Source organism: Caenorhabditis elegans, chromosome X (genome assembly GCF_000002985.6).
Source record: "Caenorhabditis elegans chromosome X".
NCBI classification, from domain to species: domain Eukaryota; kingdom Metazoa; phylum Nematoda; class Chromadorea; order Rhabditida; family Rhabditidae; genus Caenorhabditis; species Caenorhabditis elegans.
In genome coordinates, this window is record NC_003284.9 from 2,074,048 (window position 1) to 2,095,521 (window position 21,474).

The 21,474-nt window shown below is 34.7% G+C and overlaps 6 protein-coding genes and 4 non-coding genes across 11 annotated transcripts; 6 read left to right on the top strand and 4 right to left on the bottom strand.

Moving 5' to 3' along the window:
- The first annotated feature begins 402 nt into the window (after positions 1-402).
- txdc-12.2 (Thioredoxin domain-containing protein) lies at positions 403-1,897 on the top strand. Its single transcript, NM_075980.8, has 7 exons — positions 403-492; positions 550-663; positions 711-863; positions 912-1,039; positions 1,090-1,176; positions 1,419-1,475; positions 1,531-1,897. The coding sequence occupies exons 1-7, from the start codon at positions 408-410 to the stop codon at positions 1,678-1,680; spliced, it is 774 nt and encodes a 257-aa protein (NP_508381.1). The 5' UTR covers positions 403-407; the 3' UTR covers positions 1,681-1,897.
- A 3,891-nt stretch (positions 1,898-5,788) lies between these two features.
- Positions 5,789-7,640, top strand: F49H12.4 (uncharacterized protein). The gene is made up of 4 exons (NM_075981.5): positions 5,789-5,921; positions 6,319-6,433; positions 6,482-6,602; positions 7,332-7,640. Exons 1-4 carry the CDS (start codon positions 5,798-5,800, stop codon positions 7,347-7,349), a joined length of 378 nt encoding a protein of 125 aa, NP_508382.3. The 5' UTR covers positions 5,789-5,797; the 3' UTR covers positions 7,350-7,640.
- Positions 7,641-10,135: 2,495 nt separating this feature from the next.
- Positions 10,136-10,204, bottom strand: F49H12.10. Its single transcript, NR_070436.1, has one exon. It is a non-coding gene; the product is annotated as an Unclassified non-coding RNA F49H12.10 (non-coding RNA).
- A 123-nt stretch (positions 10,205-10,327) lies between these two features.
- On the top strand, positions 10,328-11,010 carry F49H12.3 (Potassium channel tetramerization-type BTB domain-containing protein). The gene is made up of 3 exons (NM_075982.6): positions 10,328-10,501; positions 10,636-10,831; positions 10,878-11,010. The coding sequence occupies exons 1-3, from the start codon at positions 10,329-10,331 to the stop codon at positions 10,947-10,949; spliced, it is 441 nt and encodes a 146-aa protein (NP_508383.1). The 5' UTR covers position 10,328; the 3' UTR covers positions 10,950-11,010.
- Positions 11,011-11,240: 230 nt separating this feature from the next.
- F49H12.2 (uncharacterized protein) lies at positions 11,241-12,683 on the top strand (the record flags this gene model as incomplete). Its single annotated transcript, NM_001373237.3, has 4 exons — positions 11,241-11,346; positions 12,183-12,281; positions 12,330-12,402; positions 12,452-12,683. 4 exons carry the CDS (start codon positions 11,241-11,243, stop codon positions 12,681-12,683), a joined length of 510 nt encoding a protein of 169 aa, NP_001360055.1.
- On the bottom strand, positions 12,218-12,291 carry F49H12.9. Its single transcript, NR_070437.1, has one exon. It is a non-coding gene; the product is annotated as an Unclassified non-coding RNA F49H12.9 (non-coding RNA).
- A 1,198-nt stretch (positions 12,684-13,881) lies between the features above and the next one.
- On the bottom strand, positions 13,882-13,942 carry F49H12.8. Its single transcript, NR_070438.1, has one exon. It is a non-coding gene; the product is annotated as an Unclassified non-coding RNA F49H12.8 (non-coding RNA).
- A 1,714-nt stretch (positions 13,943-15,656) lies between these two features.
- Positions 15,657-19,209, top strand: lsy-2 (Zinc finger protein lsy-2). 2 transcript variants are annotated; one of them, NM_001029525.5, is made up of 10 exons: positions 15,657-15,779; positions 15,958-16,098; positions 16,150-16,255; positions 16,308-16,464; positions 16,880-16,963; positions 17,015-17,110; positions 17,170-17,346; positions 18,216-18,324; positions 18,426-18,521; positions 18,578-19,206. In NM_001029525.5, the coding sequence occupies exons 1-10, from the start codon at positions 15,753-15,755 to the stop codon at positions 18,680-18,682; spliced, it is 1,098 nt and encodes a 365-aa protein (NP_001024696.1). In that variant the 5' UTR covers positions 15,657-15,752; the 3' UTR covers positions 18,683-19,206. The 2 variants fall into 2 exon arrangements, with proteins under 2 accessions (NP_001024696.1, NP_001024697.1); NM_001029526.4 differs by lacking the exon at positions 15,657-15,779 and having other exon boundaries at positions 18,578-19,209.
- A 212-nt stretch (positions 19,210-19,421) lies between these two features.
- Positions 19,422-20,799, top strand: col-164 (Nematode cuticle collagen N-terminal domain-containing protein). Its single transcript, NM_075985.5, has 3 exons — positions 19,422-19,670; positions 19,723-20,438; positions 20,489-20,799. The coding sequence occupies exons 1-3, from the start codon at positions 19,442-19,444 to the stop codon at positions 20,732-20,734; spliced, it is 1,191 nt and encodes a 396-aa protein (NP_508386.1). The 5' UTR covers positions 19,422-19,441; the 3' UTR covers positions 20,735-20,799.
- F49H12.12 lies at positions 19,801-20,444 on the bottom strand. The gene has a single exon (NR_131714.1). It is a non-coding gene; the product is annotated as an Unclassified non-coding RNA F49H12.12 (non-coding RNA).
- Positions 20,800-21,474: the final 675 nt, after the last annotated feature.

The window sequence follows — 21,474 nt, forward strand, 5'->3', positions numbered from 1 at the left end:
TTGTGCGGTGATTTATTGGGCATGATATATTGCCTTGCTATATATTTTTCAACGTTTCCTTTAAAAGTCAAAGCAGTAATCATTATTCGTAATATGTTGATTACATGCATAACTGACCACGTCGCACACATTCACATTATCCCTGACACTCCCTAGTATCAACACACTCTAATCTAGATCGTTTCATTATTGGAAAGAAAGGAGAAGAAGAACATCCTCCACGCTGGAAGGTGGGAAGAGTGACCTCCACAGGTCTTCTCTTCTCCCGACCCACTTCTCTTTTCTCTTCTCAGAAACTTCCTACTTCCATGCATCTCCGTTGTTATTCTTGTTATTCGTTTTATATTTTTGGCTTTGATGTGATTGTCTTACCTATTTCCTTTATTTACAAAGACTATTTTCAGACTATGAAGCTTCTACTTCTCTCCCTGCTGGCAGTAGCAGTTCTTGCCAAGAAAGAGTCAAAGGAAGAAATCAAAGATTTATCCCATGGTATGAACATAATTTTTTATTTGTTTTGAATTGTGTGAATAAGCCAGAATGTTACAGGATATCCAAGTGCTATCGAATGGGTTGAGTTTGACAAAGCTATTGGAATCGCGAAGGACTTGAATAAACCAATCTTCTTCCTCATTCACAAGACCTGGTGTGGAGCTTGCAAATGTGAGGAAGCTTTCACAAGGCCCCAATCATCTTATCACTTATTTCAGCTCTCAAGCGCGAACTTAAAAGTTCACCAAAAACCGATGAGCTTATCATTCTCTCTCGTAAATTTGTCATGGTGAACGTAGAAGATGATGAGGAGCCAGAGGATCCAAAATACTCACCAGATGGAGGATACATTCCAAGAATTTTATTCCTTGGTAAGGAGAAAACCGAAATATGTAAGAGTGTAACAAATTGTTTTACAGACACCGACGGAAACCCATTGAAGACTAACAACGAGCGCAAGTATAAGAATAACAAGTACTTCTACCCACTCCCAGCTCAAATTATCGACGGAATGGAGAGAGCTCTTTTGGAGTTTGGAACTGATGAGGTAGGACAATAAATAAAAAAAGATAAAAGGATAAAAGAAAAATTTTGCAGGAACCAGCCAAGGGTGAGGTCAAATCTGAGAAGAAGGAAGAGAAGAAGGAAGAGGCAAAGAAAGAAGAGAAGAAAGTAGAGAAGAAGGTAATTCTGGTGATCATGAAAAGAATCTAATGAGATAGAGCAGATAGATAATACTTGTAAACACTTTCAATGAGGGACAAATTGACACGAGTCACGTGAGAATCACTAGAAATAGCTACTTTACAGTCATCTGTCATATTAGGTGTCTTAGGTTTTAAAAATGCATATGTTGTTGTTTGTGAAAAGCAAAATGACATCATTAATTTTCCCCAACAACAATACGAAATCAACTTTTTTTTCAGGAGGAGAAGAAGGACAAGAAGAAGGATGAGAAGAAGGAGGAGAAAAAGGAAAAGAAGGTAAATATCTACTGTAAGGTTTCAAAAATCTTATGACTAATTTTTGAACTTACAGGAAGATAAGAAGAAGGATGAGAAGAAAAAGGATAAGAAGAAGGAGGATAAGAAAGACAAAAAGGACAAGAAGGACAAGAAGGATAAAAAGGATAAGAAAGAGAAAAAGGATGATAAGAAGTCTAAGAAAAATAAGAAGGAAGAATTATAAGTCAGATCATTTTTGCCTGAGTTTCATAAGTTTACTTTCATATAATTTACAACTGGTTTCCTATCATTCTATGTTTCATAGTGATTTGCAATTTCTGTGGTTCCCTTTGTTTTTTTGTATTCACTTTCATGCCCAAACGATTATCCAATTTGATTCATATTATTTTACTGGTTCCCGAATGCTGCGGCGGAGAGCATAATAAAATTTTTAAAACCTGAGCTTTGTTGTGCATGCTTACCAATTTTTTTGAGTTGATATAGAACTTGTAGCAGTTTGATTTATTATACGCTTGCCTATTTTAAGTCCCCCAGCTGACCCAGCTGACTCAATTCTTGGAAAAACTTGGTTCTGAAAAATTTAATCTTGTTTTTTTTGTTGTTGAAAATTCACTACAAGTTACCGTTTTCGGAAAAAATGATCTACCGGATTTATTCTATTAGTCTTGCTCCCCGGATTAATTTTGCATTTACACTTGTCTTGTCCCAAATTTACTAGTCAAAAATACTCTTACAGTTTCTATTGCATAAAAATTTAAAAAGAAATCGGGAAAAATCCACGAAAATTTGTCCGTGTACATCTTTATATTGTCCGTGTACATCTTTATCCCAAATTTCCATCAGATCATTGATTAACTTCAGATCAGTCAAAAAATGAGTCAAAAACACGCCTTGACGAACTACTTCATCGGTTCGCGATGAGACAGAGCTTTCGATGAGTTGGCTTATCTGTCTACGTGCATAATTATGCGGCTATTAGTCGGAGAAGCGTTTCCTCCGTCCGACTATAAACCACGGGGCTAGTCCCCGCACCCAGCTATTATGTTACACCAATCTCTTAAAGAGCAAAAAGTCAATATTTTTATGGCATATGTTCAATTGTTTATTTTTCGATCCGAAATTGACATCTAATAACTATTGTAATTTTTTGCTAAAATTATGTGTTTTTTTATTTAATTCTTGTTTTTTTTCATTCCACCTGGGCTTCTTTATTTGCGGGGTTTCCCTTGTTTTGAATGAATTTAGGATATATTTTGAATAAAAAATTACGTATGCAATCTGTAAAGGTATAACTTTTTGTAAATAACAAGCATCACTTTAATGGCTAATTTCAATTTTTGTTCAACAACTATTTTGAATTTGTAGCTGTAGCTTGTAACTCCGAAAATTGAATTTAGAGTTCTGGCGTGAAAAATTCTAATAATATCCTTTATTTTCGAGCAATGATTTTGAATTTATCATCTGTCCCGCTTGAAATGACATCGAGATTATAACATTGATACTTGGTTTCAACTTTGACATTTATCTGACAAAAGACACATTATCTAACCGGATTATTATAAATCTCATGTGATAAAATACTAGATAAGACTAGTCGGGAAAAATGAGAAATGTGGCTGCTTGTTTCCTGTTTTTTCACATGTCCACAGATATTGCAAGTGCTCTCCAGAAAAACCAAATTTCCGGGATTCGAATTCCTATCCGAGAGATGTCTTTCATTTCTGATATTGCTCATCTTTTTTTTACACTTTCGATGCTTCAAGGTTATACACACGTTTTTACTATTAAAAAAAAACAAAAAAACAAAGTTTATTCCCCACGGTTGTCGCTTTTTTTCCAGATTGTTGATCATTTCTGTCTGTTTTTTTTCTAACGTTTACAACTTTTTCTGGAAAAAATGGAAAAGAAGTGCATAGTCCCATGGGGTATAATATTGGAAAAAAGGCAAAAGTTTGCCATTTTGGTCTTGGTTATTATTCCAAGAACACTTTCCCTTTTTTGTGTTTCCTCTTTCTTATTGCTTTAGGTTTTTGAACAGCAAATGTTTGACTTTGAAACTTTGAATAAAATTATTCATAATCGATCAAATTCTCTTGTAGGAATCAAATAGGAATTCAGAAAAATCTGAGATTTTTCCATCGTTCAAAAAATCCTATTAAATTTAGAAAAATTGTATGACATTTGGTACCCTAAGAATGTTTTGAAGCAAAATTCATTTGAAAACTCACAGCTTTTTAATTTTCAAACTGTCTTACACACCTGTTAAACAATATATTAGGTAGACATCTGAAGATGATAATTTGTTGCTACAACATGGGTCTCGCCACGCGAACAACGAGATGTTTTAGCTCGTGTCAATTCACAGTTTGCAATTGCATCATTTTGTTAATTTCGACAGCAATTTTTCATTCAATTTGAAGAGGATTGTGTAATAGCGGTACACGAGTTTTTTCACGTGCTGTTAAGATATGGCAAAAATTTGGATTTTTAAACATTTACGTAATAACATGAATTACATTAGTATGACCTACCTCTGTATGCCAGTTGGGGTTCTTGCTCAAATAATTTTCAAAAATGTATGTTTTATTTCTGATCTTCACAACTTTTTTTTTTTCTAAAACACATACTGCCGTTCTTTTTTTTTTTCTCAATTGACAACTGAGAAAATTGAATGTAAGTGAGGGCAAAGTGTGCATCATGCAAAAGACAATCAGAAGTTCTCATGGACACATGTTTTATAAATTACTTTTCTCTCTTCTTTTTCGACTCCGGTGCAGTTGTTCCATCGATTCTCCTTGTCAAAGCAAATAAATCGTAAAATCTCTCACACGGATAAATGAAGAAGAGCAGCTTTGAAAAATGATTACGATAACCTGAGTTCTTTCGTTGAAAAAAAATGGCCTCGATTATTTTCATTTTTACGAGCACGACTTACCCATTAAAATTAAAATGAGCATGTTTGATTTGTCTTATCCCAATGAAAGCGGAAAACCTAATCCTCCAACAAGCTTGACATATTATTCTTGGGTAAACAAAAAGCTGAAACAGTTCCTCTATTTTTTTTTGTTTTTCATCTTTTCTTTGAAACCCGTTTTGATTATTCATCGGATGGAGATTGGTTTCTTAAAAAAATTTCCATTAATGAGAAAATTTCCAAACTGAACTCTTGAACTTTCGATTTGAAGATCTGGAATTTTAGATTTTATTCTAATGTTTTTTTTTTCAGTTAAGCGAAATTTAAATATTTTAACATTTCTGAAAAAATTTTACTTATAAAATCTAATACTTCAATTTTGAAAAAAAAAAATTCCAAAAACTACTGATATATATTTTCAAATAATTTTTTGTTTATTAGCTCTTTGAAAAAAATATAACGAAGTCATTTTTTTTAGATATTGAAGCGTATTAAGTTGCCAAAAACTACATCGATTACTACACACTTTTAATATGAAAACTTACGCTTCTTCCATTAATAACACACGTCATGTTCTTAGTATTGAGATATACATTACTCACTTTAATCCCAAACTTCTAATTTCCGATCCCAATCGGAGCGTTTCATATGTCGCTCCACTGACTTCCGATTTGAAAAGCATGGGCATTTTGCTTCATTATACGAAGTGGAGGCGTAATTAGGTTAGAACGTCAGTTTGATCCATCTCCAATTTTTTCCTCATTTTTTATGATGACAATTGTTTGGAGTATAATAATTCTTAAAGGTGGAGTAGCGCGAGTTGATATGTTGTAGAAATGACAAAATATCATAGTAAAAATTTAAAAGAATTGACAGTCAAAAAATGACAATCTCTGAGTTTTTGCAACTTAAAAAAAAATCATAGCACTGTCAAATCCATACAGTGTTTGAATATTAATACTTGAAACATAAGTTGGCCTTAAAATTGGAAAAAGTTGTTTCTTTAATCGTTTTCCATAAAAATGACAAAAACCTAGGTAATTGTGGTACCATATGCATAGTTTTAAGCAATTTTCCCACATGACCTATGAATATAAAAATAATATAAAACGTTAGACTAAGTAATTCCAGACAAAAACGTAGTGTTTCTTTATAGTGATCGTTCGATTAATCATCACAAATCTCCATATGATAATCTTCCGCCGTTTTTAACCATTCATTGGCTTTTCTTCGGCTCAGTTTGTCATCACCTCAGATATCCAGCCTCCAGCTGCCCGCTAATCTTGATTTCTTCTCTTACTTGTTTTTTTTTCGACGATAATTCTGATTCTAATTCCACCTTTTCTCTTGTCTTCTAATTCATTGTTATTCAATTTTAATAGTCATGGTTGCTCGGTTTGTAAATGTCACAACGCACAGGTTTCACATGAAGCTGCCAGAATCATCAGTGGCATCTTCCACAACGGATAGCACAGCCGGCTTTGTTGAGATGAATCTGACAACAACAGTATGGCCGAGAAAAAAAGTTGGAGGAGTTAATCCTTTTCTTGGTATGTTTTGGAAAATGGCTAAATATCATAGTAAAACTTTTTGGAAATTGTGTAGGAAGTGGCAAAAACCTGGTAATTGACACTTTTTGACTGTCAATAAAAATTATCAAAAAATGTTTGGGAAGTTATTCTATGATATTTGGGCATTTTGGCACCATAGCAGAGGTTTCAACAATTTTCCCACTGGCGGAAACGATTTAGAAAACGTTTTCTGCCAGCACTTTTGGCTTGCATAACTGATGAATATGTACCTGTTAGAATTGCAATAAATCATTTCTCTAATGCTACCTTTGCGTGGAAAACGGACATTTGGCCTCTATCTCACCCCCACTATTTGAGATCTTAGGAATATTTCTCGCCTTACTTCATTCCTCAAAGAAAATAGACATGGTTGCAGACGAATCTTCTGACGTCTTCTTCCTGGTATCTGTTGTTGCGCCGCTTTTATTCTGCTGTTTTGCAATTTTTGTCTGTGCTCTGAACAGTATTTGGAAGACAAGAAGTAAACTTGAGTGAGTCAATGCTTAATTATTCTTGAAATAAATTATTTTTATTTTCAGAGCTTTAACGCAAGTTGCAAAACAACGCGAACCGACAGAGTACACCGAATTCACAATTGACCTGACAACCAAAATGGACTCGTGTGTAGAACTTTCTTCACCACAGATCAGTTCTAAAGAGGTATGTTGTAGTCGCTTTACAGTATACGGTTCTAAGTATTTAGGACGTAAATATTGAATTTGCACTCAAATAAACGGGTTACGTAATGAAAATTCTCAAAAAATTTGTCAAAAATTTTATATGGCGGTTCACAAAATGTCGAAAAAACATTTTGGTAATTTTTCCATATCGCAGCGGTTGGAAACAGCGGTGGGCGGCAATTGCCGTTCAGCAACCTTTTTGTCGGAAATTTCGGCAATTCGGCAAATTGCCGGTTTGCCGATTTGCCTAAAATTTTCATTTTTGGCCAATTGCCGACTTTCCATTTCCCGGATATCAAATTTGCCGGAAATGTTTAAAGAGAGTTTTTATAAAACGGGAACAATTAGAACTGTACCTTTTTGAAAATTTTGCTTACTTTTCAAAATAGATGTAGGAAAATGTATGAGTTGCTGATTGGAATTGGAATTCTGAAATATCTTTAGAAAAAGCGAAAAACCACAATTTGCCAAAATTTTTCAGCAATTGCCGTTTTCGGCAAATCAACATTTTGCCGGTTTGCCGATTTGTCGGAAATTTTCAATTCCGGCAAGATGCGGATTTGCCGATTTGCCGGAAATATCAATTCCATTATGAGAATTTTTTGGGAAATTTAATTATGAGATCTGTTTAGTTGAGCACTTGTTGGGTCTTTACGTTCAAAAAACCAGAACCATTACACCTCCCAAAAAATTAATTTTCTAATTTCAGGAATCCGTTCTGCTGTAAATTTCATTAGACAATGTGTTCTTATGGACTGATTTCTACCGGTTTTTTTTTCAACCTGAAAAAGCTTTGTTCTCATTCCCTGTATATTATCCTTCTCGTTTTTAAATCTCATGTTTTAACGATCTAAAAATTATTTATCATGATGGATAGTATTACTGAACTGGTTTCCCTGTGTTTATGTAGTTAATGGTCTATGTTGTAAATATTTGGAAAATTTTAAATATGCCAAATATTAATTTTATAAAGAACTTTTGGTTTTCAAGACTTGTTCAATAAATTCTTCATCCTTAATTTCAATGTATAACAAATTGAAATTATTAGAAATGAGGTGGATAAAAAAAAGAGTTTTACAACTAATAATTCGTATGTTAAATCTAACTTTTATAAAGTGAAAGTTTTCTCTAGTGTAGTTTGAAACGCCATTTTCGATAACTAATATTTGCAAAGTTTGAAGAACCTTTAAAAATTTTTTGAAGTATTTTCCAAACGTTATAGATATTAAAAAAATCACGCTGGTGGTTTACGAATCTATTGAGCTATTTTTTCAAAGAACAGAAAGTTAGTGACAAATTCGATGAAGCCATACAGTTCTTCGAGGGAGTCCCTACCTTTGTTATGAGTGAATTAAACACCGCAGCACCACAGTTGACTTTAGAGACACGTGCGGAATTTTTTTTTCAATTCTGCATGCCGAAAAATTATAAACGAACAGTGGAGATTCAACAAGGAAAAATTGTGTTTCTTTTTTTTAACCTGAATTTGTGACTTACCAAATTGAGAAAAACTTTGCGCGCAGTGTTACTTTCAATTTTGATGCTACAGTTTTTGAAATCTCGCAAAAATAATATATTAAATATGTTTTGCAGTAAAAAATTTGTAACTTTGAAGCAGGCCCACAACAATTGCCAAAATCGTCGATTGCCAGAAATTTGATTTCCAAAAACAATATTTTCATAGATTCTGTAAAATTAAAAACACATAAATGCCTCTAAAAATTTATAAATACCGAATACCTGAAAGGTGAAGTTCAAAATTTGCTGAAATATCAGTCAATTTCAGGTAGGCTACACCAATTCAACAAATGCCTTAAACTTTTTAATTCGTAAATTTGAAATGGTCTTCAGCAAAAATGCTTTTGATTGCCTTGCAAAAAAAACTACCTAAGATTTCATGGTTTAGTAAACAACTTATCTAACTTTTAATTTTTCAGCATATGCTAGAAATCGTAATACATACCTCGTTCAAAGAACACGTTACAAAAAATATCCCAATTTATAAAATTCATGCAAGTAACAGTAGTTTTAACTGCCGAATCCAAGTTCGATATTAGTCTAATAATCGTGAAAGAATAATGATTTTAAAATAGCATGTCTGCAGTAAAATAGTAACATGGAAAAAAAGTAGCGGGGCAGAGAATCGACAAAACTGGTCAGGTGTAATTTGGGCATGAAATGCGCGCCTCTTCAGTCAGGCCTTTCATTCTTCCTTCTTTTCAACCATATTTCATTCTCGCGCTTCAGCCATTTTGCACTTATTCACAGAATTTAGACTTCACATGTGTTTCTTCCACTCTTTCTTCTATTTCTCTTGTATCAAATTTCAATGCCCAAAAGAGACAGCCTTTCTGATTCGAGCAAAAGATTGGTGGAGCATCAAGCTAAACATGGCAGTTCCATTTCCCATGTTATTTTTTATATTGAAAAAGAAGACCTCTGGGTCATTTCCTCTCGTTTCCCATTGTCTGACAGCAAATAAATGGCGCGGTAGTTGAGTTCAGTTTAGTTCATTTCCCGTGATACGTCAAATCCTTTTTTTTTACTCTTCTTTTTGCGGTGGTCTCTGTTTGGGAACGATTGCATGTGAAAATGTTCTTATTGTGCCAGTATTGTTTCCTGAAAATTGTTTCCAAAAATTAATACATAATAAATGAGAAAATACACCGAGCTATTTGACCACCTGCTCTTCTAGTGTGCATGTGCAAAACGTGCTAGTATTGCGAAATATGGAGTGTATCTAAAGCTTATCAAATGAGCATTTGATAGATAAAAATGGATTCATCCAATTTTTTATCCGTTTTTTGAAATATAATATGTGTTCAGGTTCTATTACTTGAAATACTGAAAAAAAAATTATTGCTTTTATAGTGTTGTAGATAATAATTAAAGGTGCTCCTATATTGCTAAAATGCTAATATAGTTTTAAATGCTCCTATAATTCAAAAATGTCCAAATATCGCAGTTAAACTGTTGGGAAAACTTTTGAAATGTTCAGTTTTGTAATTAAACAGTTGGTGAAATTAGTTTTCATTTATCATATGTTTTGGTAGTCGGCCGTCGGCTAAAACAACGCAGAAAATTTGGCAAGTCATCAAAACTTTGACTGGAAATGTTAAAAAATCTAAAACTGTTTCAAGTGTTCTATGATGACTAATTTGAACTATTATACATATTTTAAAATTAAATCTATATTAAAGGTTCTTCACTTATTATACATTCGTCAAAAAAATACACCTGTTCAAAAATTTAAAATTTAAAAAAATCTAAACTTTAACTTTTTGAATAGTGATTGTTTGAAAATAGCTTTCAATTATTTTATCATTGCTGACATTAACGTTTCACATTTGAGCAAGTAATACGCAGAGCTCATACGTATTTGCATGTACGCTGCTGGCTCACACCACCTTTTCTTTCTCTCTCAAATATGTATTCGCCCGTTCTCGTTTCTCTCTCACCGGCTTATGAATCTCAAATGTGGGGTGGCAGAGGGGCCCCCACTCTGTTTTGTGCTCAATTCGAATAAGTGGTGGTGCCCTTTGAGAGATGTCCAATGACATTTTGTGCTTAACATTTCATGAGAATTGTCTTTCTTCGTACATCTTTTCCAAGAACAGAAACTTTAACATGTTTCTTTTGTTTCTTTGAACTAAATCTTTTACGAATTTATTATTCCAAATTTTTTATGTACACAATTTCGTTCAGAATGTCCGAAACACTGATAATTCGCTTCAATGTTGGAGGAACTCCAATGGCAACCTTGAAGACGACTTTCCCAGTTGACTCAATTTTCCACAAATGGTTTGTGTCAAGAACAAAGGCGTCCCCATTCACAAGCGACCGAGATGGCGCGTACTTTGTCGATAGAGACCCATTTTCGTAAGTGAATCACAAAGGTATTTATTAAAATTATTCTCATGATTGTAATTTGGTAATTTGGAAATTTGGACGATGGAAATTATAATATATTGTAGTTGAAAAAAAAAAATAAATCTTTAAATACTTTCTTTCAGATTCGGCGTCGTGCTCAACTATTTTCGTCTCCGGAAAGCTGGACAGCTTTGGGAAGCCTGTCTACCAAAAGACCCAGACAGGTTGGCAATGCTGACACAGGAAGCAGATTTCTTCCTTCTGCCTCAACTACGTGATCAAGCAATCTGCATGCTTCAGCTATGTAGTAATAAAAATGATTCCAACTATATAAACGAGGTATTTATATACTTAAAAACTATGATAATTATCTGTTGAATTTCAGATGCTTGCCAAAAGCACAAGTTGCCCGCAAGGATTTGACAAAAAAGAGGAAGAGGATGAAGAAGATTTTTAAATTCTGTAATAAATCTATATTTTGTGATAAAAGCTACAGAATAAACGAATTCTTCTTTGCGGTTTTGTGGAAAATTAACTACTTACTTTCACTAATTGACGTATTCAATTCTCTACAAAACTATTATTTATCTGGTAACAAATTCCGTTTTTTTCAACAACCAATGTATGTTTGCTAACGTGGCCCCCTGCCAAAAAATTAGCAAGTCATCCAAAACAAAAAATCCCCTTAGAAACGCACGTGTCTACCACTTTTTGAAACTATTCCCGAAGATTTTGAAACTTTTTTTTAATGCTTGCTGGCGATTTTCAACGATATGTTTGGGTACAGGGAGAACGGAAGCGACAAAAAAATCGAGAAAAGTATGACGAGACTAGAAAGCGATACTTGGATCATGGTTAGTTTTTCCACGTATTTTGGATGTTTTATATTGTTACGAAATGCCGTGTTTTCTCTATTAGTATTGCACACCGTGGGCCAACTTTCACAACATACATCTCAATTGCCAGTTTTCCTTTACTAGTAAATTTGTCAACTGACGAAATTTTTGTCAATTCCTTTTTTTAAGTTTTGTAGTTAATAGATTCAGAAAAAAATTTCAAGATTTAAAATTAAATTATACTTTCAGAATTTATTGATTTTGTTTTACAAAAAAGATATTGCAAGAACTAAATTAAAATTTTTGTTCTAGATTTACGAGCGATTTCGCAATAGGGGGCAATTCGTGAAATTTGGTTTAAAATAGCTTTTTATCCTTTTTTGAAATGTTGCTTAGAGTCAATTTTTTCTGCTCTAAATGACAATCTTAGTATGTCAGATATCACTTTTAAAAGATTGTCAATCTTTTTTATGATTTTTTTTTCAATTTTACGAAAATCAAAGAAACAGTGAATTTGTAGTCCCGTAAAAGTCAGCGACGTCATTTTTGACATGTTTTCAGACTAACTTGCCGATTTTAGATAAATTTTGAACTTTCCGCAATTTACTTTCACGGAAAAATGTTTAAAAATTGACAAAAAATGTTTCTAATCAAATATTATGGAAAAATCAAAGAGAACCAATGGTTTTAGCCAGAAAACACGAAAAAAATCATTTGAAGCTTAAAATTGCTCTTTATCTATGTAAGATAAACCTAATGAAACTGAATGCTGATTTTAAAAAAAATGTAGTTCAATTTTTCCAGTCACAAAGTACAAACCCTCTTGCCCTACAACTTATATATTTCAATTTTAGATGTGGTAGACGCCGAGCCAACAAAAAAACCGAAAGTCGTTTGGCCTGGAGAATTTGAAAACCAATTAAGGAAGCGAAACCGAAATCTGGAGAAAATTGGTGGGTGAAAGGTCATAAAAGAAAAAGAACCCAATGTATTTTTTGCAGATGAAAGAGAGAATAATAGACTTGAAACACCAGCAATACATACTCCTTCGGACACTCAAAGCCTGATTTCTAAGTATCTTACTGTAATAATTTAAACTCAAAATCAAGACTAAAAGTTTCAGTGAAGAGGATGCACACTCAACTTCTGATTTGAAACCAGAGACACCGCCAGATGACAAAGTACATAAAGTGGAAAAGAAAGAGCCACCTCCAAAGAAATCATCAAACATTACTCCCATATCCATTAGTGACACTCATTTTATGGATGAGTTTCTAGAGCCGCCTAAAAAGTTGAATCCGACTTCTTCAGGGGGTTCTTTTTTCTTAGTTTCTAGCAATCTGGTTGTTGAATAATTTACTGGTAATTTCTGAAAAATCGCATGACTTTATATTACGACATGTATAGTTTTCATAATGTAACTTGTAAAAGACTTGTTTTCTTCTTTATTGCTTATATTTTCCAAAATAATTTTTTTGCGTAATTTAAGTACTTGTATTTATAATTCTTTGCTAAAAAAATAAATATGTATTATGAAAAACTGCAGAACTGTGAAAATTTAGAAACTATAATTTTTCTGAGGAAATTTATACCTTGGAAATAATATTTCAAACAATGAAATGTATTCTGGCTTTCAAAGCAAACTAAAATGAATAAAAAAAATTATGTAAGCCTTGGAAATCTGAATAATATATTTGAAATATTTTAATATGAAAATTGTAAAAAAGTGTGCATAGATTAGTAACAGTTTTTTTCTGAACATTGCTTTAAAAAATTGATATTAAAGGCTATAAAAATTTAATGGAGAAGTACCGGTTTGGACGATTTTGAACATATAGACCCAAAATGTGCTTAAATAAACGAATTTTTTAATGAAACGACTCAAAATTGTTTCAAAAGTTTTTTATGGCGGTTCAAAATTTCCAAAAATACCTTAATCAACAAAACAACATAAGGTAAATTACCAAAATTTGCAAAAAAAATGACAATAATTAAAACAAATCTACTTTGAATCACTGCGGCACGGAAAAGTAAAAAAAAAGTTGGATAATTTTTTTCGAAATTTTGAACCGTCATATAAAATTTTGTAGATTAAAAAAAAATTTAATTACAAAATTCGATCATTTAAGCACATATTCAATTTATACGTTAAAAGGCGTCCAAACCGTTACTCATCCCTAACTATGTTTATCGAACCGACTTCCCTAGGTTGAGAGATTTAGTCTCATCGTTCCACACGCACCAGGTAACTGAAAATAACATGCACTTTTAGGAAGCTAGAGCCAGGATGTCTTAATCCTTTTCGTTTTCCCCATTTGTCTCGATCCAATATAACGAAGCGGTTAAGTTCTCAAAACTTCAAAAATCTGTCGAATGAAGCAAGTGTGAGCTGCTTTTTTTCAAATAAAAGTATTGCCCTACAAATGTTAGAGGGCTCAGAACGGAAACTAGCTGGCTGTTCAGCAGATGTTCGTCAAGATGGCACCCTTCATGGTAAAAGTATCTTTCACGTTTTTTTTTCTTCGCCGAGTATCTGAGTAGAGGGAGTTTCTCAACTTGTGCTCGTTTCTCTTAATCTAATTTCCCAGAACAACTTGGCGATTGTACTTCTTTTCTGAGACGTCGAACAAGTTTTCACACTCTTGTTAGAACACTTCACTTTGAAGGAATCTTACTATAAACTTTAGGTATCCTTAAAATTTTGATACTAATTGTAAAGACTAATTTTTCGAGTTTCTGGCTTAATATATTATTTTTGAAAAAAAAACGTTTTGTTTTATTTTAGTTCACCAAAACTCCCCTTCTCAAGATTTTTCAATTAGAATTGTGAAACTTATGAACATAAACTGAACAAGACACAAATTTCTCCTCAGGTTTAAAAAAACATTTGGAAAAAATTTGTTATTTTTGGTAAATTAATTTATATAACACTACTTATTGGTATTTTTATAAATAGTATAAATGCTGATAGGTTTCACAAAATGTCAATCTTTATTTGTTTTGTTGTGTTTGTTAACAAACTTGCTTTGTAGTCAATAAATTATCAATAAATATATAAATCTTATTAAATTTAATCTAAAGCTTTAAAATTCAAGAGATCTCTAACTTTTTAATTTTGTATTAAACTACTATTAACCGTTTTCACACTTTTTTTTCGAAATTAATATACACTTATTTTATTTATTTTTCAATTTCATTAACCCGAAAACATTTAATTTTATAATTCAGAATGATGAATTTACACCATCCGCAGCACCAGTCCAATTTCCATGAACAACACACGCCGTTTGCTGCTCCGATTCCAAATGGACACCACAACAACCACGTCTGCCTCCACAACAACAACAACAACAACAACTCCCAATATACTTGGAGTTACACGGTGAGCCAGCGTGGATGCGTGCGAGCAGCAGGCAAGATGCACATCTGCTCTTCGTCTGGGGCTTACGGCGTTGCACGAATATCGAATAGTGTTCATAGCGAATAGATGCGATTTTCTGAGTCCTGATCGATTTTCATTCAAATTTCCAATTTCAAATTTCAAGGTTTTATTTTTTCATTTAACTTTTTTCAATTTGCCAAAATCGTTGAAGTCTTTTGCTGGGTTTTGTTCAGTTCCAAAAGCAGCTGTGACAATATTATACATGTCTTTTATGTTAGGAAAAATATTATTGATCATGTATAATTTGATTGACTTTTACTATTCCAAGCACTAACTTCTATTTATAATTAAATCTTAATTTTACTTTCAATAAAACATTTCTGATGCAAATTATTTTTAAGACTTGCCATAGCCCAAAAATTAGCAACCAATTTCTCAATTCTCGGCCACCTGAGATTATGAAAACGCATCTGCTTATTTTTGCACCTGTTTTGTGTTTTCGACCAAACCATGACTAAAACTAAAATAATTTTTTTCATAAAATTGTATTTTATTTAGAAAAAAAAGACAATTTTAAAAATTCCGAAAAATTGCAATGAAAATGTTTTAATTTGCACTTTATAATTTTGAAAAAAAAATTGTAAAAAATGACGATTATTACGAAATAATATAAAAATACAGTTTAATTTTTTATATCTAATTTTCTAAACACTCGCAATACACAAAAAACTCATTATTTTCTAAATTCTACACTTGCTGAGTTATCAGAAACGATGTAAAAACCACGAACAGCAAGCGACGGTGGTGACCTCTGTCCTCTCGCTCACTATCCTTGTTGTTTGTTGCGCGCCTGCGTCTCGTTTTCTCGTTGCGCTGCGGCCGCGTCGCGTCCCCTCCGAGTGGTCGCATTTCTTACCGTATCGTTCTCATACCATAACCCTTTCTGCACTTGGCGGCAAGGTGAATAGTTTGAATTCGACGCTTCTTTCGCAATATCTAGCAGTCTCGAGCTGTTTTTAAGCTGTCTGAGGCAAATTTTGTCATGCTAACCAGAAGAAATGCTAAGCAGGTAACTAGATATCATTTCAAAAAAAATTTCTAAAATTTTTTGAAATCTCTTGAAACCCATGTTTTCATTTTTATTTCGCTTCTGTACTTTAACCTTTCCTTTTATAAACTCCTTTCAAATTTCAATTTATCGAATCTTTTATAAATTCCCTACTTTTTTAGACGTTCTCTACTTTCAGAGTCAACGGAATTCTGCGGATCAGTCCCTCTCTGAATTCAACAGTTCCAGTATGACTCACGGGTCGAATCAGTCAGTTTATCACCACAATCAACACATGGATGACTCCGAAATGATGATGGATGAGCAGGATTATTCTCAGGTACTCAAAAAAATTCTGAAACCATTTCAGGGGCATCATAATCAATTTCAGTATCAAATGGGGTTTCCTGAAGAAGATGAGATGGTGGAAGGAATGATGACCCCTCGAGCTGTGCACCAGTGTAATGTTTGCAACAAAATATTTGTTTCCTATAAAGGTAATTTTTTGAAAAATACGGTAGCTTTGTCTAACTCTGATTTTGTTTTCAGGTCTCCAGCAGCATGCAGTGATACACACAGATCAGAAGCCTTTCCGATGTGATATTTGTTCAAAATCATTTAGGTTTAAGTCGAACTTGTTTGAGCATCGTTCAGTCCATACCGGCTTCACTCCTCACGCCTGTCCATATTGTGGAAAAACTTGTCGGTTAGTGGTTTTTTTAAACAACATTCGCTGTGCTCTTTCAAATGTACAGTAATAAAAATGTGGCGGGTTGCGAAAACGACCGTTTCCCCTTAATTCTCATTCTCTCACAGTCGACTCTCCTCTGCTAATGCGCAGTACGGTGTGTACAGTGTACGGGCCGAGAAACGGTAGAGAAAAAGAGACGGACGAGAGACACCGTAATGCCATAGGCGACACTGTAGAACAATCGATAAAACGAAGAGAAATAGTGTTAGAATGGTGAAAAAGGCGTAGATAAGATGCATGCCGTACTCATTTCAAAACGGCACTCGTGACAGTAATCTAAATGTTGCGGGTAGAAAACACAAAAATATAATCAACAAAAATTATTTAGGCGATACGAGAAATAACAAACAAATTTTTTAAATTTTTTCAGACTGAAAGGCAACCTCAAGAAGCATCTTCGCACACACGTCACGACGAAGGAAGAGCTGGAAGCTGCCTGGAGGCCGTTTGCCAGGTTTGATCTTAACAAAAACGGAACGCCAGTATTGGCAAAATCTCGGTTCAGCAACCGTCGGCCGCCTGCTGACATCCCTGACGACGCCATCGTACTTCGTGGAGCCGGAGGACCGTACTACACGCCGCCGCCTCGTCCGAAGAAGAAGTAAGCAGACATCCAGCATGCACAATTAAAATGTGAGATTACCGAATGTTTTTTTTCAGGAAGCTTGGACTCGGAGAACCAGAGCACTGGGTGGACAAGTTGAGAAGAGGAGATCTTCTGCCACAAGTTGAGCTTGAGGACAAGATCAGACGTCTCGAAGACACTATCTTCAACAACATGTCTCTTGAGCGTTGGGGCAACCTTTTCGAGATTGCAAAGTCCATTGCATTCGAGACGTGAGTTTATTTATCCTTGAACTGAAAAGAAATCGGAGTGGAAAATGCCGTTTGAGCACATGAATTCTCAGAATTACGGTACATATTATATACATACCTGCTCTCCGTGCGTTTGAGAAAGATTTGACATCAATTCAAATTTTTTGCAACAGTTTCGCTACGAAATTTCGTCAAATTTTGATTGAATTATTATCTTAAAAGAGAGCGTACTTTATAATTTGTTTTAAAATGGCTGGAAGATTGTTGAAAGCATAGAAAGCATCAAAAAGTGAATGTAGGACTGAAAGTGAGTATAAGTATAATATCTGAAAAGCGCTCGGTGTGCGGCAAATTTGCCGAATTTGCCGAATTCATCGAATTCCGTAAATTTCAAAAATGTAGACTTGCCGAATCTGCCGAGCCCGGCAAATACTGAAATTTGCCGCACACATGAAACAATTTTTATAAAAATTTTGTACAAAACTAATGGTTTTGAACAGAAACCTAATGAAAGTAAACATAACATCGTGTTTCTTTTATTTTTTATTGAAGAAATCCACACGCGCATTAGGCAAAATTCGAACAAAAACCAGTAAACGTAGTTTATTTTTTAAATCAATTTTGGCCCTCTTTGAGCTCGAAAAATATTGCGATTTACTGAGTATGACAACCATGGCAAATTTGCCGAATTTGCCGCACACCCATGGTGCGATTCATTTCCTAATATATGCCTGGGTTTGTATACTTATTGAATTTTTTTGAACCAACTGAGTTGTAAGCTCCCAAAATCGAGCAGTGCATTACTAATAGAACTAATAGAACTATTATAATAGAAGAGAACACATTACACAGTTTAAATTAAAATTTTCATTAAACCTACCTAATTTCAGCCATGATTGTCCAGTGTGCAAGTCTCAATTCATGACCAGAATGGATTGTGTCAGCCATCACACACTCGAACACGAAAATCATCGGGAGGGTCTTGAATTTTTCTGCGAAGTGAGTTCTATAACGTTGTAATTTGAGTGGTTTTCTGTCTGTGGGATGATTGAAAATTTGTTATTATTGTTGGATTTACGATACAATATATATTTTTTCAGAAATGCTATAGACCATTTGCTGACGAGGCCAGCTACAATCAGCACATGAGCTACCACACGCGAGTTAGCAGTTTGATTGAAACTGGAGAAATTGTTGTACGTTTACAAAAGTTAATATTTGAACAAATAACTAAAGCTCACTTTTTTTTCAGCCTCAGCCAGCAGATCCGGAAATTTTGGTACCAACGAATGACGAGTTTCAAATGCTGTTTGGCGCAAACTTTGGCCAGCAGATGATGGAACCACAGTTGATTTGAAATTGATTATTATTATTGTTGCTTAGATAGAGTAATTCAGCTTGCGCACTTACCCATTTTTGACGCCTTCGATGACATTTCTTTCAACTTCTCTTATTCACCTTTTTCAAAACGGGGTACTTTTTTCTTCTTGTTTTTTTGGTTCTTTTCTTACCTCGGGGATTAGTATTTTTTGAAGATTTCCTACCCATTGACAGACAGACTTGCTCTTTCAATCATTTTTTTTTCCAAAATTGTAAGCATGCCGTTTATCATTGTTGGCATTGATCTACACCAGCGATATCTTGCTCCTTATTTCCATTTGTAATCCGTTGTTTTTTATTATTATAACCTAATGTATAACCTATTGAGGAGTTTGTATAGTCGTTGTAGTAGTCTTTGTTTGTTTTACCTTTTTTTCCCGTTGCCTGATTTCGTCTATTTTTATATATTCTTCTCTTTTGAGCCGATTGTATAGGTGTTCGATTAATATGAAGTGTCATAATTCAATTTATGGAGTGAATAATAAAATTTTGATACGTTTGAAACAAAATGGAATGAATAGCCTGGTATCCAGAATATGCAAATGCAAAAACTTGTTGAAGCGGTAGCAAGGATCAGATAATACAAATGAAAGTGGTTTGAAGTGAAGATTGGGAAGGAGTAGGACAACTTCCGGAACATACCGATCAGAGTTTTAGATAACACATGTTGTATATAAGACGGTAGTGGGGTACAACATTCATCAACCAAGTTTTTCTCCATTGTTTGTTTCGAGCAATGAGTTACAAAACTATGGAGTCGTCTTCGTCGACTGTCTCATTTGCAGTCATTCTTTCTGGAAGTGCTTTCTTGATTATGGTAACTGCTACTCCTGTCCTTTTCTATACTATGGGAGACATGACTGCTCAACTGGAAACTGCAAAAACTGGTTTTGAAGAGACTTCGAATGTGCTCTGGAAGGAGCTTGTTACGAATGAAAGCCACCGCAGAGTTGCAAGACAAACATGTAAGTGCAGATGTTAACGTTATCTGAAAATATTTGACAAATGAAAATTTAGACAAGGAAGGAGGAGCTGCTGGTGAGGGATCTCCTGCCGCTACAGCACCCGAAGCCAGCCCTGTGAAAATTGACGACTCTTGCCCAGCAGGACCAAAGGGTGAATCAGGATCAGCCGGAGAGCCAGGAACCGACGGAACCGATGGAACTCCAGGAAAAGATGGAGCTGATGGAAGCAATGAGCAGACTGCAAGCCAAGCTGGAGATCTTTGCACTGCTTGCCCAGCAGGACCACCAGGTGTTGCTGGATACAAAGGAAAACGTGGACCACGTGGTGAGAAGGGAGATAAAGGAGCTCCAGGAAACGCAGGCCGCGATGGTGCACCAGGAGATGATGGACCAGAAGGAGACCATGGGCATCCAGGACCAATGGGACCAGCAGGAGAGAAAGGAACCAGTGGAGCTGACGGAAAAGGATTTGCTAAAGGAGCACCAGGACCAAAAGGACCGACTGGAATGGATGGTCTTGCAGGAGACGAGGGTCTTCCAGGAGAGCGTGGAGAGGATGGTTCAGCTGGAGCACAGGGAGAGACTGGACCACAAGGACCACAAGGAGAGAAGGGACCAGATGGATTCCCAGGTCTTCCAGGATCCGCCGGAGCTTCTGGAGAAGATGCTGCCTATTGCCCATGCCCATCAAGAAAAGGAGACATCGCTGGAGGAGGAGGTGGCGGATACGCTGCAGCCCCAGGAACTGAATTTGAAGGATCCCCAGTTGTGAGTTTTACTGCAATTCTTGGATTTCAATAAAATAAAAGTACTTTCAGGAATCCGATCCAGCTAAGCTCTCTGCCGATATTCCAGCTCCATCGCCGATTTCCGATGTCTCTGCTGAAGGAGCGGGCGCCCCAGTTAGCGATGCTTCTGGCGAAGGGCCAGCTGATTCCGCAACTGAAGGAGAAGGTGCTCCAGCTGGAGGAGCTCCAAAGGGAGATACCACATATCCAACAAAGAACCGTGCCAGATTTACCGCCCGTCAACGTGCTGTTTCCCGCATTCGCAGAACTTTCTAATTGTCTCTTTCTGATTTTGGTTACAAACATCAAATGTTTCAAATAAATAATTCAGCATTTCAAATTGTTTATTTAATAAAAAAAACACAAATTTAAACTATATCAAATAATATGAACGGGCTCCATATTCAAACAAAGTTTTGGAATAAACAAATTAGATTTTTCTGATTTATCACAGATGTTGTTCGACCGAGCTTTTGTATTGGAATTGTAATCTTTTTTGGCATGTGAGCTTGGAACGTAATTACAAACTCCATTTCTATGCAAGGTTGTATTGGTTTTCAATGAGCATCTGCACAAAATAACGAGAACGGAGCATATAATTATTCTGAAATTATCAAAAATAAATTTACTCGAAATCATACTATTTTTTGGATGAACTAATACAAAGAACAACTTTTTCAAAAACTTTGATATCTATTTGCCATGTTACTAATGAAACACCTTGAAGTCAGAAATAGATGTATGCTTTGAAGCTAAATTTTATTTTAGAACGTCATAGTACCTAAAATCAATAGAGATCCGTAAGTGATTATTAAACATGGTGCTATGTTACATAAAAATAAAAATTCTGTGGTTACCATCAACTTACAATACTAATGTTAACAAAATGATGACTGTTACAGAAACGGTGTCCAGAATAAAGATTAAAACCTCTTGAGTGGTTTCGAAAATTTGATGAACATCGTTCATATCTATTTCAGACAATGCAACAGTTACTGAAATAGAATACGAAAAAA